This window comes from Vanellus vanellus (assembly GCF_965231255.1).
Source record: "Vanellus vanellus genome assembly, chromosome: 2".
Classification (NCBI taxonomy): domain Eukaryota; kingdom Metazoa; phylum Chordata; class Aves; order Charadriiformes; family Charadriidae; genus Vanellus; species Vanellus vanellus.
Window position 1 is genome coordinate 76465604 of NC_138906.1, and position 13425 is coordinate 76479028.

The 13425-nt window shown below is 39.4% G+C and overlaps 1 protein-coding gene across 1 annotated transcript in view; it reads right to left on the reverse strand.

The window, feature by feature from the left end:
• Window positions 1–11856: 11856 nt before the first annotated feature.
• The window catches only part of CDYL (chromodomain Y like), a 101722-nt gene continuing 100153 nt past the window's right edge, over window positions 11857–13425 (reverse strand). Inside the window, exon 7 of the mRNA XM_082499006.1 lies at window positions 11857–12751. Coding sequence (XP_082355132.1) covers window positions 12593–12751 — 159 coding nt within the window. The 3' untranslated portion in view covers window positions 11857–12592. The remainder of the gene's footprint in view (window positions 12752–13425) is intronic.

Here is a 13425-nt window from a genome sequence, read left to right on the forward strand (position 1 = left end):
CAGAGGGGATAAATTTGATTCCTGCTATTGAAAACCTTCCTGCATGAACTTTCTGGATGTTCTCAGTGAAGGATTTGGTATCAGTAGTAGCAAATTTAGAGAGAAATAGTGCAACTTTGAGCACTTCACTGAATTTCTAACCAGTTCTCATACTGAACACAAAATGCCATAGTCTGCTGACAGTGTTATGTCAAGTGCTGTAATAATGTGGAAGAAGAACCTTCCAGTGCTTCCAATCTTTAAAAAAAAAAAAAAAAAAAAAAGGAGAAAATGTTAAAGTAGCACAAAAGATTTTGCTGTTACGAGAGAAGAGATATGCACTTCTGAGTGTTTCACCCAAGCCAATACTTTCAAACTTGATTAGTGGCTCTTAAATAATGTTCAGGAATTTTGTTCTTGCCCCATGGTACTGTGGTTAGACATGTAGCCTGCTCTCTTGTGTCCCTGTAGCTGTTCTGAGGGTGTTACTGCCAGCAGAATAATGTCCTATTTACCAGGTTTTGGAGGTACTGGGGACTTGCCAAAGGGATCTGTCACTCCTTATTTTTGCTTCTTCTCTCCCAATAGCATCTGGCTTGCCTCGGCGATGGAAAAGGTTGGTACATGGAAAATCCTGAGACTGTCTGTCAAGAACAGTAATGGTTTGAAATGGTGAAGACCAGTTTCAAGATATTGTAAAGAGCTAGGGTAAGCTTTCTGGTAAGGACATTGAAGCCAACCAAAGAGAAGTCTGGACTATTAAATTAATTAGCCTGTCATGAGGTTTTTGAAAGCAAAGATGGAGCTCTATTAGCATGTTGGCTTCATGGCAAGTGAAAGCTGGCTGGAGCCTGCTCATCTGCATGTAGTTTTGGGATGAATTAAAGTCTTAAAGCCTGTGGGTTTTGTTGAAAAATGACTTTTTGAAAGAGGCGAGTTGGCTGCTAGGAGGCGGAATCAAAACAGAGCCAAAATAAGCTTCATATTTCTTAACCCCCGTGTCGCTGTGAAGTCCAGACTTTCCCAGATGATGTGCAAATGCACAAGGATCAGGCATTGTGAGCTGCCAGGTTTTAGTGAGAGAGGGGAAAGGAAAATAAACTACAGTTGTCCATTATGTAAATACATGGCAGGTATGAAAAAGACTGGGTCAATTCAGACTTGGTGATTTTTATGAGGAAAGGGAGGAGGCAGCTATAGAATAAGAGCTAGGGATGTGAGTAAACTGAAAACTCAGACTATGACTTCAGTGTTTGGCACAAGTCAGAAGAATAAATAAAGCGTTGAGATGGCAGGGAAAAGAGAAGTGTCAAGAGTAGCATAAACAGCAAGTCTTGAGCCAGCGTGCTGTGCATTGTGTTTAGTAGGCATCAAGTTGGACTTGTGGGAAAGATGGATAATGACAAAAGAGAAAAAAGGGTTTGAACAAAGGTGACTAAAAGATTGCTGTGCTCTAGTCATTTTTGTACTCTGCTGTGAATTGGATGCAGCTCCATGGGACTTCAAAGAGGAATACTGACATAATGCTAGGAGGAGAGAAATAGGCTTTCTTTTTATTAGAAAAGATGCAGATTAGATAAAATTGTGATTTATATGATTCCGAATATGTGGGGAGTTGGCATCAAGGGCTGAGAAACTAACAAATTGACAAGGCCCAAAGAGAAACAGAACAGGATCCCATGGGACTACTTATTCTCTCCTGATACAAAATGATCATTAAGAAAGATAAACTTATTTAAATTAGGTAGTAGATATAATTTGAGGCAGATTGTAGCCGACATTACTCATGACCTACTTCACGTACGTGTGAATGGGAGATTAGGAGCCTAAATGCCTTAGGATCTTTAATGCTGTATTGTAGCAGCCCCGGGTAGGGCAAGCTAGAAGGGTGCCAGGCTTCCTCCAGTGCCCTGTGTTCCTTTTCCAGGTACTGCTGACCTTTTCCGATGGTGAATGGCTTTACGTGTCCTCAACAAGAGCTATTCTGAGTGTCAGTAAGGTTCTGCTTCGAGGTTGCTGTTGGATAAAGGCAACACAGTTGAGAGGGGTGAAGGGTGTTAAATTTGTGGATGGATACGGTACTGATCCGAAAGGTGGAGAAGGATATAGTGCACAGCCTTTCAGGGGCTCCTGTTTCAGTGGCTCTTGCCCCTTCCCTCAGTAAACCTGAGGGACACAATTTTTTTTAATAATTTTCTGTTTCCATACAATTTTATCGGCGAACGCGTATTTCCTGCTAAAGAAAGGAAGAAAACTATTCAGATTAACTATTTCTTGGCAGAAAAAAGCCTGTGCAGATCAAATAACAATGCAAAAATCATTGCGTTGTTCCATCTTCCGTTTAAAAAAAAAAATATTTTTTTTCTTTACAGTGCAGGACATCAAGTTAAGGATACCTGCTATCTACCTCCACAGTTCCTAGAATTGCTTGTGAAATTTCCCCATCACATATAATCTTGGACCAAGAATCCTTAAAGTGAAGGTCCTGAAGCCATGCCAGCAGGCCTTGCCTTGTTTTGTAGTTTTATGAACGCTTCTGATCATTACAAGTGTTGAATTCAGAAATTTTGCTGAAAAAATGTTGGGTCAGTGTGACAGGGATAAAATTGAGTTTAAAGTTGCATTGATGCAAAGGTAATAGAGTGACATGTTAGTAAAACATTGAAAAAAAAAAAAAAAGAGAAAAAAGGTTAAAATGCTTAAGATGGGCAAAACCTTGTAAACTTATTGGGTAAGTTGTCCATGCAGAATATATATGCGAGGACTGCATGTTATGCATTGTGTGCATACAATTACCTATATATGTATCATGGATATATTTAAAATAAGGGATTTAAAAAAATTTAGATCCAAGCAAAATTTATTTCCCATTTGCTTTTACTGACAGCTATGTGTCGAAACCTCATGGTTACTGTCAAAAATATCCAACTTCACTACTGTCTTAGATCATAGGTTTATTAATTTACAGAAATAAAAAAGTAGGGATGGGAGAAAACCTATAGCTAAGATTTTTGGGAAGTTGGAGGTTGTTTTGCTTTGCTGCAGGGCCATGCAAACTGTAATATGCTTGTCAGTTAAACTGGTTTGGGGTTGTTTACCCATTCTGGGCACCTAGCCAGCCTAACTTATAAAACTGCAATTATCATGATTGTTAGGAATAGTTCCACTTCTTCCCTTAGATTTCTTCTGCCTTGCTGCTTTTCTTCTTCGAGGAAGTCTTAAATTTTCCTGTCAGTTCTGAGGAGACCCTAATTTTCCCCTCGGGGGTTCCCACAGAGACGGGGAGTCGCAGAGGCTCTCGGGCTCTCCAGCAAACGTAATCTTTACACAGAGGCAGCAACAAGTAAGAGTGTCACTACGCAGGATCAAATCCCTGCTGGCCCCAACCAACAAAGCCAGGTCTTGCTGCTAGGAGACCTGCAGTGTTCAGGGGTTTTTAATTTTATGGTTTAACACAGACTTTCTAAATATACATCTAACTTGAAGGCTGCAAGGCTTTGGCATTTGCATCGTTCCTCATTTGTGGGCACAGCATTTCTGTGGTGGTTGACAGCAGTTGGTCAGTGAACCCTTTTGAAGTATTTTGATGCCCCTCCACAAAACATGAATCGAAAGGAAAGAACTGGCACCAGGTGCTGGCCAGCCAGCAGCTTTTTGACTGCAAGTACTGTGAAGCACCCATGGTTTGAAGGCCCTCGGGTAACACAGTGTTCACGGCGCTGTTGCCTCTGGCCTCACGGTCTCCAGGAGGAATAAGCCCCTGCTTCTATCTGCCTCCTAGAAAACTCCTTTTCAACTCTTCCCAGTTTGCTGCTGTGGCTGGGTGTAGATGTGAGTGGCTTTAGTTATCAAGGGAGAGCATGTTGGAAGGTGCAGGTTTTCATGTTACTGGTGTGAGCTGGGGTCGCAGCTTCCTTCGTGAGAAAGCCTGCGAGGTGGCGATAGTGTGCTGATCCAGTGGGGAAACCGGGCAAGCCTGTAATCTTAGCAATGTTGTACTCCGCTGTTTTATCATCAGTGATTTGCAGGGTCAAAGTATGGCAGCAGTCCAGGCACAGCGCATGGAGGCCTTTGCACAGCTCTTCAAACAGAGCTCCTGTTGTGCACGGTAGGAAAAACAGATGTAAAAGGTCCTTAATCTCAGCTATCATCCCCGCAGAGGAGCGGTGCCTCTCTTCCCTGCGTTTCATGTAGGTTGTGGGTGGGATGCGCTGATTCTTCTTTGCCCGTGCAAGTGGTTTCAGTTTGTGAAGAGGCGGTGGTCTGAGAGAGAAAATCCAGTGCTTATCTCGCTTGTGCCTTGTACTGCTGGGCTGCTGTGTCTTCAGTGATAACACGTTGCTGGGGAATGTGCCGGTCTGCCCTTGCCATTAGTGCTGGAGCTTGCCTCAGGTTGCCATTGGTCTTCATGAGTATGAACACAGAGGAGCACCAGGAAAGTCAAAGACGGGAAAATAAATATATAATGATGACGTGTCAGGTTATTGTCTGGCCAGAAATTTTTCATCAGGGAGTTTCCTGGGTTCAAACCAACTTCTTGGGGTACAAAACTCTACTGAAGATTTCTGAAGTCTCTGAATGTAAGTCTGGGGACTCTGTGCATGTCTTTTTCTAGACACTGGCAAAATTACATTTATTTTAGGCCCACCAACCTCTCTCAGGAACTTCTGGGCAATTTTTATATGGCTTATTTGTTTAATTATAATAGATATATCGGTACAGATTGCTGTATTACTTGTTTATTTGGTTTTGAAAGCTCAGGAATCAACATCAATTTACCAGAGGGGTAGTTGAAAAAGAGACATCTTAAGTGACGTGCTGAGAATCAGTAATAACTGGTTCAGTGGTGAAATTGTGGTTTTAATGCCTCCGTGTCAAGAACTGTCTAGAAACAACTTTGCCACACCTCTTGTTCAGGAAGTTTTTTTTTCCCAAAGCATTAACTTACCACAGGAGCATTGGGTGAACCTATCCTGCTCTTAGGAAGTGTAGTGAGGGAACTGAATGGCTTTTTATTATAGGCTAACCAGAGAGTTCCAGAAACTCCTCACACATTTTCAGATTTTGAGGTATCTCATTAATAGCATTCTTGTGCGCTTAGTTATTTTTTTCCCATTGAAATCTATCTTTTCAAACAATTATGTTTAAACTACTTAATGTCTGTGAAGAATCTATTTGCTGAGTCACAATGTCTAAATCTGTAGCAGAATATAAAAGAATTGAGTGACTGAAAAACTACTGTCACCCTCATCTGAATGGTTGGTAGTGACACTGGGAGTACCCGTCATCGGGGAACCTGAACTGTAGACCTTGAGGACGCATATTTTAAGGATTAAGTGCAATAACCTATCTTCTTGTGCCGTGAGCTTTCAGAAGCACTGAGTGTCTGAATTATTTTTTAATTGTTTAATCTATTTCAGAGCTGGGTTATGTGAGGTCTCCAAATTTCCTGCTTTACATTACATTTACATTACAATTAGGACGACCAGTGCTCAAAAATCTTCTGTTGAAGGAATTAGAAATAATTCTGCTGCCCCACAGACTAATATAAATAATTTCAGATGCTTATGATTCTGGGGGAAAATAAAGCTGTTCTCCTGAGCTGAATAGATTGTCCAAACGATTGTGAAGTTGTTGCCCCTGATTTCTCCATCAGAATGGCTGTTGTGGTTAATTTTGCTTCAAGAAAATTGATGTCAAGACCTGACTTTTTTCTTTCCCTTTCCTTGGATGCATGGACTTGTTTCATTTGCATCCAGAATACAATTTTTTGTTAGCATGAACGAACATGTAATTCCTTCAGGAACTTTCAAAAATGAAAGTGTGACTTCAGTTATTCCTAGACACAATATAATGCTGGCTTCACAAATACTTCTGTGAATTGTTACAGCCCAGCTCTTGAGAATACAAAGTTAAGTTTGCAGACATTTATGGTGTGATAGGTCTTGAAAAGCCCACCGAGAAGCAAGCAGAAAAACTTCTGGTGGAAAAGGTGGCTTTCCTTTGCTTTCTTATTTTGATCCCCTTGATTCAAGGGGTCATCGAGTTTAAAAACTCACAGCTTTTCATTGCTTTAATTTTGTTAACTGTTATTTAGCAGCCAAAATAATGCTTCCAGTTCAGGGTTTATCAGGTTTCCAGCTTCAATCCCCACCACTCTTTCTGAGCATAAAGCCTGGGATGGGGCAGCATGGTGGAAAGAAGAAAGGGAAGAAATATGGGGATGTGTCTGTCTTTTGACACTTGAACGCAGAAAGAAAATTACATTATTTTGTCACTTTTAATTTACATCATGTAATGCAAGCATGATTTCTGTGGACGTATGTGTCAGTTATTCCTGGCTTAGCAGGTGTTTTTAGGCTTTTTGTTTTTTTTTTTGTTTGTTTGTTTTTTAACAATACTGTTTGATTGAAGATCCCAGTCCAACTTGACAAGCTCAGTGAATTCCAAAAACATTTTATTTTTAAGTAGCAGCATCTGTTTTTCACAAAAGTTGCTACTGGCAGCCACCAGTTTGCCCAGCATGTGATTTGGTGACTTTGAGGGTGGCCTCAGTGACTGCCTTTTCCTACTGAGACAGATGCTACAGCGAACTTAGTGAAAATTAATTAATAAGGGGGAGGCAGGGAAGACAAGTAGGACTTTGAAAATTGTTTGTATTCTAGGTTTTGTCTTAGCAATCAGAACATTTTGATGGAGATGGAAGTAAAGGTGAATGAGTTTTGGAAAGCAGCATCTAGGAAACGTAGGTTTATTACAGCATTATAAGTTGACTGCTCACCCTGCAGTGTTATGTAGTTGCTCTACAGTGTGTGTTTAGTAAGTTATATCCAGAGGACATAGGAAAGATGTGTTACATTGGACCTAAAGGCTCACACTCTATGCTGTCTTCTTGAGTAGCCCATGTAGTTACATTTCAGTATGACTGCCAGTGGCTGGATTACTGTTCAGCTTGATTGATTGCGGCAGATGTTCGGTGGATGACAACTGGATAGTTGGAAAATGAATGCAAGTGGTTTTTTTTTTTTTTTTCATGGTGATTTTGGGGGTTTGTGTGTGTTTGTTTGGTTTTGGGTGGGATTTTTTTTGGTTGTTTTTTTTCCCCAATTGGTTGAGCTTCGAAGGGACCTCTGGAGGTCATCTAGTTCCACCCCACTGCTCAAGCAGAACCACCTAGAGCAAGTTGCCCAAGACCATGTTCAGAAGTTTAAGTATCTTCAAGGATGGAGACTACAACCTCTCCGAGCAACCTGTGCTAGTGCTTGGTCACCCTGACAGTAAGAAAGTGTTTCCTCATGTTCAGAGGGAACCTCCTGTGTTTCTGTTTGTGCCTGTTGCCTCTGGTCCTGTCACTGGGCATCACTGAAAAGAGCCTGGTTCCATTCTCTTTGCACCTTCCCTTCAGGTGTTTATGCACATTGATGAGATTCTCTGAGCCTTCTCTTCTCTGTGTTGTCCCTCCAGGGACACACACCACAATCAGGGTGGCTGAAGTCCCCCATGAGGACCAGGGGCTATGAAGCTTGCATGACTTTAGGCATATAGGACATAGGACACTTATAATGTGCTCCACACTGATGTATGGAACACGTATATGTCCACCTGGTGTTCTTGTCAATTGTATCTCTTTCAGCATTGATGAGAATGAGGACTTAAGGGAGAATAACCGTCATTCCTTTATTTCCTCCTGCAGCTCCTTTAGCTTCTTACCTGCTGTCTCTTGGCGGTTTCTAATTCCACTCATTTTGTTGTATTTTTCCCTGTGCAGGAGGGATGAGGAGGACCAAAAGAATTCCATCACCATCTTCTCATTTTGTATTGCACTTCAAAATCTTTGCACATCAAGCCACTCTTCATCTTGCGGGTACCTTGTGACGTAATTATATTTGGGTTTTATTTGTTTGCAAGTCTGGTGCATGACTTAATCTGCCAGTCGTGTCCCTCGCAAGTAAGTAAAAAAAGAAACATAAATGCAGAGACCTGTGAGTGAAGTATTCTCTACAGAAATCTGAGGGGCTGTACAGAACAGGACCATGGTGATCTTGTGCTATACACGTGCTCTCCCCCTGATACTTCTTCCCTTGGGAAGAAAAATTCAACTGTGTGCCACCTTCGGTATAACTGAGCTCCCACACTGTATGACTTAAGGTTGCCAACTCAGCCTCTACTACAGCTCTGTAGGGAAACAGCCTGTGGTGTTGACAGCCACTGGCAGTTCCTTAGGATGGAAAATCATATGGCAAACTGTAACTGAGTTAAGAGGTATCTCTTCCCTCCTACTCTCTTCACAAGCTTACTTGTCATGTCCCAGATGAAGTGCCTCAATTTCCACTCGCAAACCTAGGTAGAGTATTGGCTCCATTTAGTGAAGCGAGAGTGTCCTGTCCACTTGGGCAGAAGTGTTTTGTTTGCTGCCTCATTCCCTAGATGTGTACGGTCCTATTTCATCCACTGTTTGGATAAAGTATGAAATAGATCAGTGTAAATTTAAGCAGTTTATAGCTCAGTATTATGTGTTTTTTCTATTATTTTCAAGTGTGCTTACTTTAAGAAATTAATCTCACCTAAAAAAATTATTTAATTCCTCTGAGCCTTGTTTTCAGATGGATAATGGGTGCAGCTTCTGAAGCACAGAGGAGTATCTCTGACAATGTCAGCAATCCAGGGAAGGACTCACCGAAGGAAACTGCTTGAAATCCGGGATTCATGCAAATTAGGAAATTTGAACAAGGAAAAGACCCATAGGTGAGTTCAGATCTTCAGATTACCCCCAAATACACTTTGTTGTAAGTTAGTTTACCCAGAGCTAAAACCTTGCTCTGCTTTCTATTTTTGCTCAAACTACCATAGCAGCAGAAGGTATGGTTTAGTGTGCACAGGTGGCTTTCAAACAGTTCCAAATAAATTCAACCCATGGCTCTCTGGTACTGTTTCCTGACCAGGAGGAGCGTTCTCTTATTTACTTCCAAAAGTAAACCTGAATGCGATGAAACTTTTGTGGGGAAAGTGTACTCTGGGGCCTCAATGCAGTCCAAGTTGCCAGTGCTTGTCAGTTTGCTGTTTGCTAGTGCCTGAGACATTACCTATTTCAGGAAGAGAATGAGAATGCCATGGAATCCTACACTGCATTATCAACGCTCCTTGATACAGCATGTCTCCGTGCTCTGTAAGGAATTGAGCAGATTGTGTAGTAGAGTGATGCAGTGAAGACAGCAGACAGTCTATAGAGGAGACTTGGGGTCAGGACTGAGCAAGGCTAAAGCTAGATGGAATTTATATTCTGATACCGTTATTCCTAATTCTACTAGCCACTGATTAGACTGACACCCAAACACGTGCTGTGATTTGCCTTTGTGCCTGAGGAGGAAAACACTGTGGAAAATGTCTTCCTTGTTTAAAAAAAAAAAAAAAAGAAGCCATATGGAAGTTCTCTTGGCATCATTCAGGAAAATACTCTTTCTTTTTCACCTGGGTCCAACAACGTGTGATGCTCCAGAATTCTCCAGGTACAAATTGTTTGCACGTTGGTACTAGAATCAATGTAGAAAAGTCATCTCCAAGTACCACTGCTTCTGTGAGGCTGTGTCTTCAAAGGAGGTGTCTTTAGAAGTAATGCTGGCTTCAGCAGCTTCCCTGTGCTTCTCCTTGGCCCAGTCAAACCTTTGTGGCTACGGTTGCAATCAGTCATCAGAGGCTAAAAATCTGATGCCTCAGGTTAATTTGTCTATGCAGTACTGCAAACTTATGTAGAACAATGCAAGCATCAGCAACGAAACAGGCTAGATGAAGACCTGTGTTTTCTGTGAAGAAAAGCCTCAAACCCACTCTTTTTAAAATATCTTGTCATTTTTTTGTGCTATTGCAGGCCTGATTGCTTGCTACTAGAAGTCTATAATTGTTCTTTGTTCTGTTATGGTTTTGCAAAGACTAAACTAACAATTGTAACTTTCATACACATCAAAAGCTATTTACTGACCTAAACTGAAGAGCTGGACAGTATTTTCCTAAAGAAACAGTATCCCTGTAGTCCAATATATAGACAAAATGTGTATCGTGTTTATGAATGAAAGCATAATTTGTTAATAGTGTAAAGTTAGTTACTGCTTTTAATATAAAGGCAGGGCAATTGCACAGTGACACTGACAGTGTATATGAATTGGTCTGAACCAAGGACTTTTTCCAGTCAAGTACGGGAATTTACATGGGCACTGACTGACTCACATCTTAGTATGCAAATTGTAGGCAGCACAACAGCCTGACTGATAATAACACAAAAATAAAGCAAGTAGAATTATTTTCCATTTGAATTGCTTGCACCTTCAACTGATTTAATTTTTCTTAAATATCTCTAGCTTCAGTCCTCTGGTACGGAGAAATTCTTGGATGTTTAAGGAAAGGATAAATATTCCTCCTCCAGATGAAATATGCACAATCTATGCCCAAATGCTTCTTACAGATGCCAACAAAGGGCTCTTCCTGTATATTTGCATCAGGTTCCAAAAGGTTTAACACTACAGAACTGTAGGTAAGGTATCTTTCCTTCTCCCTTTGAACAAAATCAAATTCAACTAAGGAATTCTCACTTTACTGCAGCATTGTAGGGAAAATGACCCATTTTTAAGAGAGTGCAAAGAAAAATTTACTGAACGTTCTTTTAGAACTGTAACAAAATAATTTAGTAGAATGACTTCCTCTAGGTCTTTTCTCCAACCACCTCCTCCAAGAGGAAAATTCTATATAGTTTACAATAAATTCTTTTTCAGTTTTTCCTCTGAAGGAAATTGTTACACTTATATAACAATACAAAACATAAATAATTGTCTTTAATTTGCAAGATTCATTTAAGCAACTCTTACTTTGAAATGTCTTTGAAAAAGATAACTATATGAGAGAACCACATTTAAAATGTGTTAAGAAATATTAGTTTTATTTAACCAGTTTTCACAGCTGAATATTTATTCTATAAAAACTTTACAGATTGTACAGTTTATATATAGTTCAAACTACTAGAACAAAAAAGTAGGTCCCACAGATGCAAAAATACTGTACCAATCCAAGGTAAAGGCAGATTTACACACTGTACAGCTCTCCACTGGGAAGGGGAGGTGGGTCAGTTCCAAGTAAAAACTTTAAAACTGTACAAAAATAAGGTTTGATTTCTTTTTCATTCTTCATAATACATTCAATAAGATTGCAAGCACAGATACCCAAGTAATACTAGATATCTGCAGTCAGGAATCAATAACCACTCCTGAAAGGAATGCAAAATAGGTCTATTTACACAGGGCACTCTTTTACACCATACTGTATATAGTGTATATTTAAAATAATAAAAAAGCATAGACAAAGAACATTAAACATCTAATTAAGGTAGTTGTTTTTTTAAAGGATTTTTTTTTTTTTTGCTTAATAGTGTGCCAAAAGAATTTTAACTTATTAAATAATATATTCTAAGTGAACCTAAAATTTATGAACATAAAATGCATTTTTGGTGTAATACATCAATTAAACCAGCAACTAGGAAAAAAAGAAACAAAACCCAAACTGTATATAAAGTAGTATTTCTCACCCAGCAACAGAAGCACTTATTGTAGTTATTTAAAAAAAAAACAAACCCAAAAGAACCAAAAAAAAAAAAACCCCAAAACCCCAAACCCAGAGACACTATTTAAAAACCCACTAAAACTAACTTATAACTTAGGATATTCATACATAAGATATTCAGTGATTCACTAATACTGCAAAACAAGCTTTTTTGTTTGTTGGTTGGTGTTTTTTTTCCTTTCTTCCCCCTTCCATTTCCCTCCCACTTCCCCTCATTCCCCTTCCCCAAGAGACAGTGGTTTCTTCATGCTATCTGGGTAAGAATTAAATGTATTCCTGCCCCCTTCTTCCCACCCCTCTATACCTCCCCCCAAAAAAGGACAGAGTGTTTTCTTAGCATTAATCCTGAGCACACTCTCTTTTTGGGGATACGTGTGATTTAATCTTAATAGGGTTTAATTCCCCAAAAATTTAGAATGTTCCATTACTTGAGGTATTTCAACCTTCTTCTGAGACAACGCCATGTATCTTAGCTGACTCGTTGGGCAGTGAAAGTAAGGGCTGGCTAATACCCGTTTCCATTCTGTATTCTAATGAAAAAGAAAAGCATTATTCCAGACTTCCCTGCCACACAGAAAATAATGCAACACCATTCACTTTTTAATCCATTCTCTATTTGATACAGTACTAGCCAAAGATAACAAAAACTAGAGCCTTTAGAGAGATGTTTGGTAGTGCACTCTATCATTTTTTTAGCTTGTGTGTGTGTGTCTACATACACACTCTCACACACATATTACATTATATATATATATAAAAGACATAGATATGCACACACATACACTTGTGTGCGTGTACATATATCTATATGTAACAATCAGGGAGAAAGGAGTTTTGTTCAAATTTAAGTGATACAGTACTTTTAAACCCCTTGACAATAAAAGGGGAGGGGGGTCCACTCCTGTTCCCAAGCTGAGCAAGGAGTGAGTTTATATAGGTTTTTAAAATGGGCATATTTTGTTTGCCCTGATGTCCAAGAAATAAAATTCCAGTGTCAACGGGCATCTCATCAGAACTCATCAATTTTCTTCTGCAGATACTTTAACATTGAGTCCATTCCTTGTGCTGAGCCCCAGATTTTCTTCAAAACCTCACACTCCTTTTCATTTGCTTGTTCCAAGTCCACCTTCATGATATTACGTACTAAAGCTTTGGATTCTTCAAGTACCTAGGCCAAAAAAAAAAAAGTTGGGTTAGTATTACATGAGAACTGAGCAACATGTGCACTTACAGATTTATATTGACAAATCCTGAAGTTGATTATGAACTTAAGCTTATTGATTCATGGATATACTATGACATAAGAAACGTTTCTGTCAACAGTTTCTCATAGAGTCTTTCTTGTAGCATCACACAGGATATCCTTTATTCTGTACGCAACAATGTGGAAATAATGAAATTCATAAAATCATAGCTATGAATATATATATATGGTTTTATACTAACTAGAGAAAAGTCCAGCTCCATTTTGGTGAAGGCTAATCATAACACTGTTATCCGGAACTGCTCTAATAACCAGACAGACCTTGAATCTCTTGAATGTTTAAAATAGATTGAAAAACCTTGTTTGCTTTTCCATTTAGAAAACTACTAATCTGTTTCAAAACGCAAAATTTCTAATGCACAGAACAGTTAATTTGTACCGCATCTCTTCTCATAAGAAAGCATAAAATATTGGTAGTTTAAGCTATCTTGTGCAACTGCCAGTAGTGCACACAACCACTAATGCACTAGGCATTACTTGTAAAACTTTAAGTTCAATTTAATGTCAAAGTCTGCATTTATTTCCTTGGTAATTTAACCTACAACTCAAGATAACTCAAGATTTCTGTGTTTCTGTGC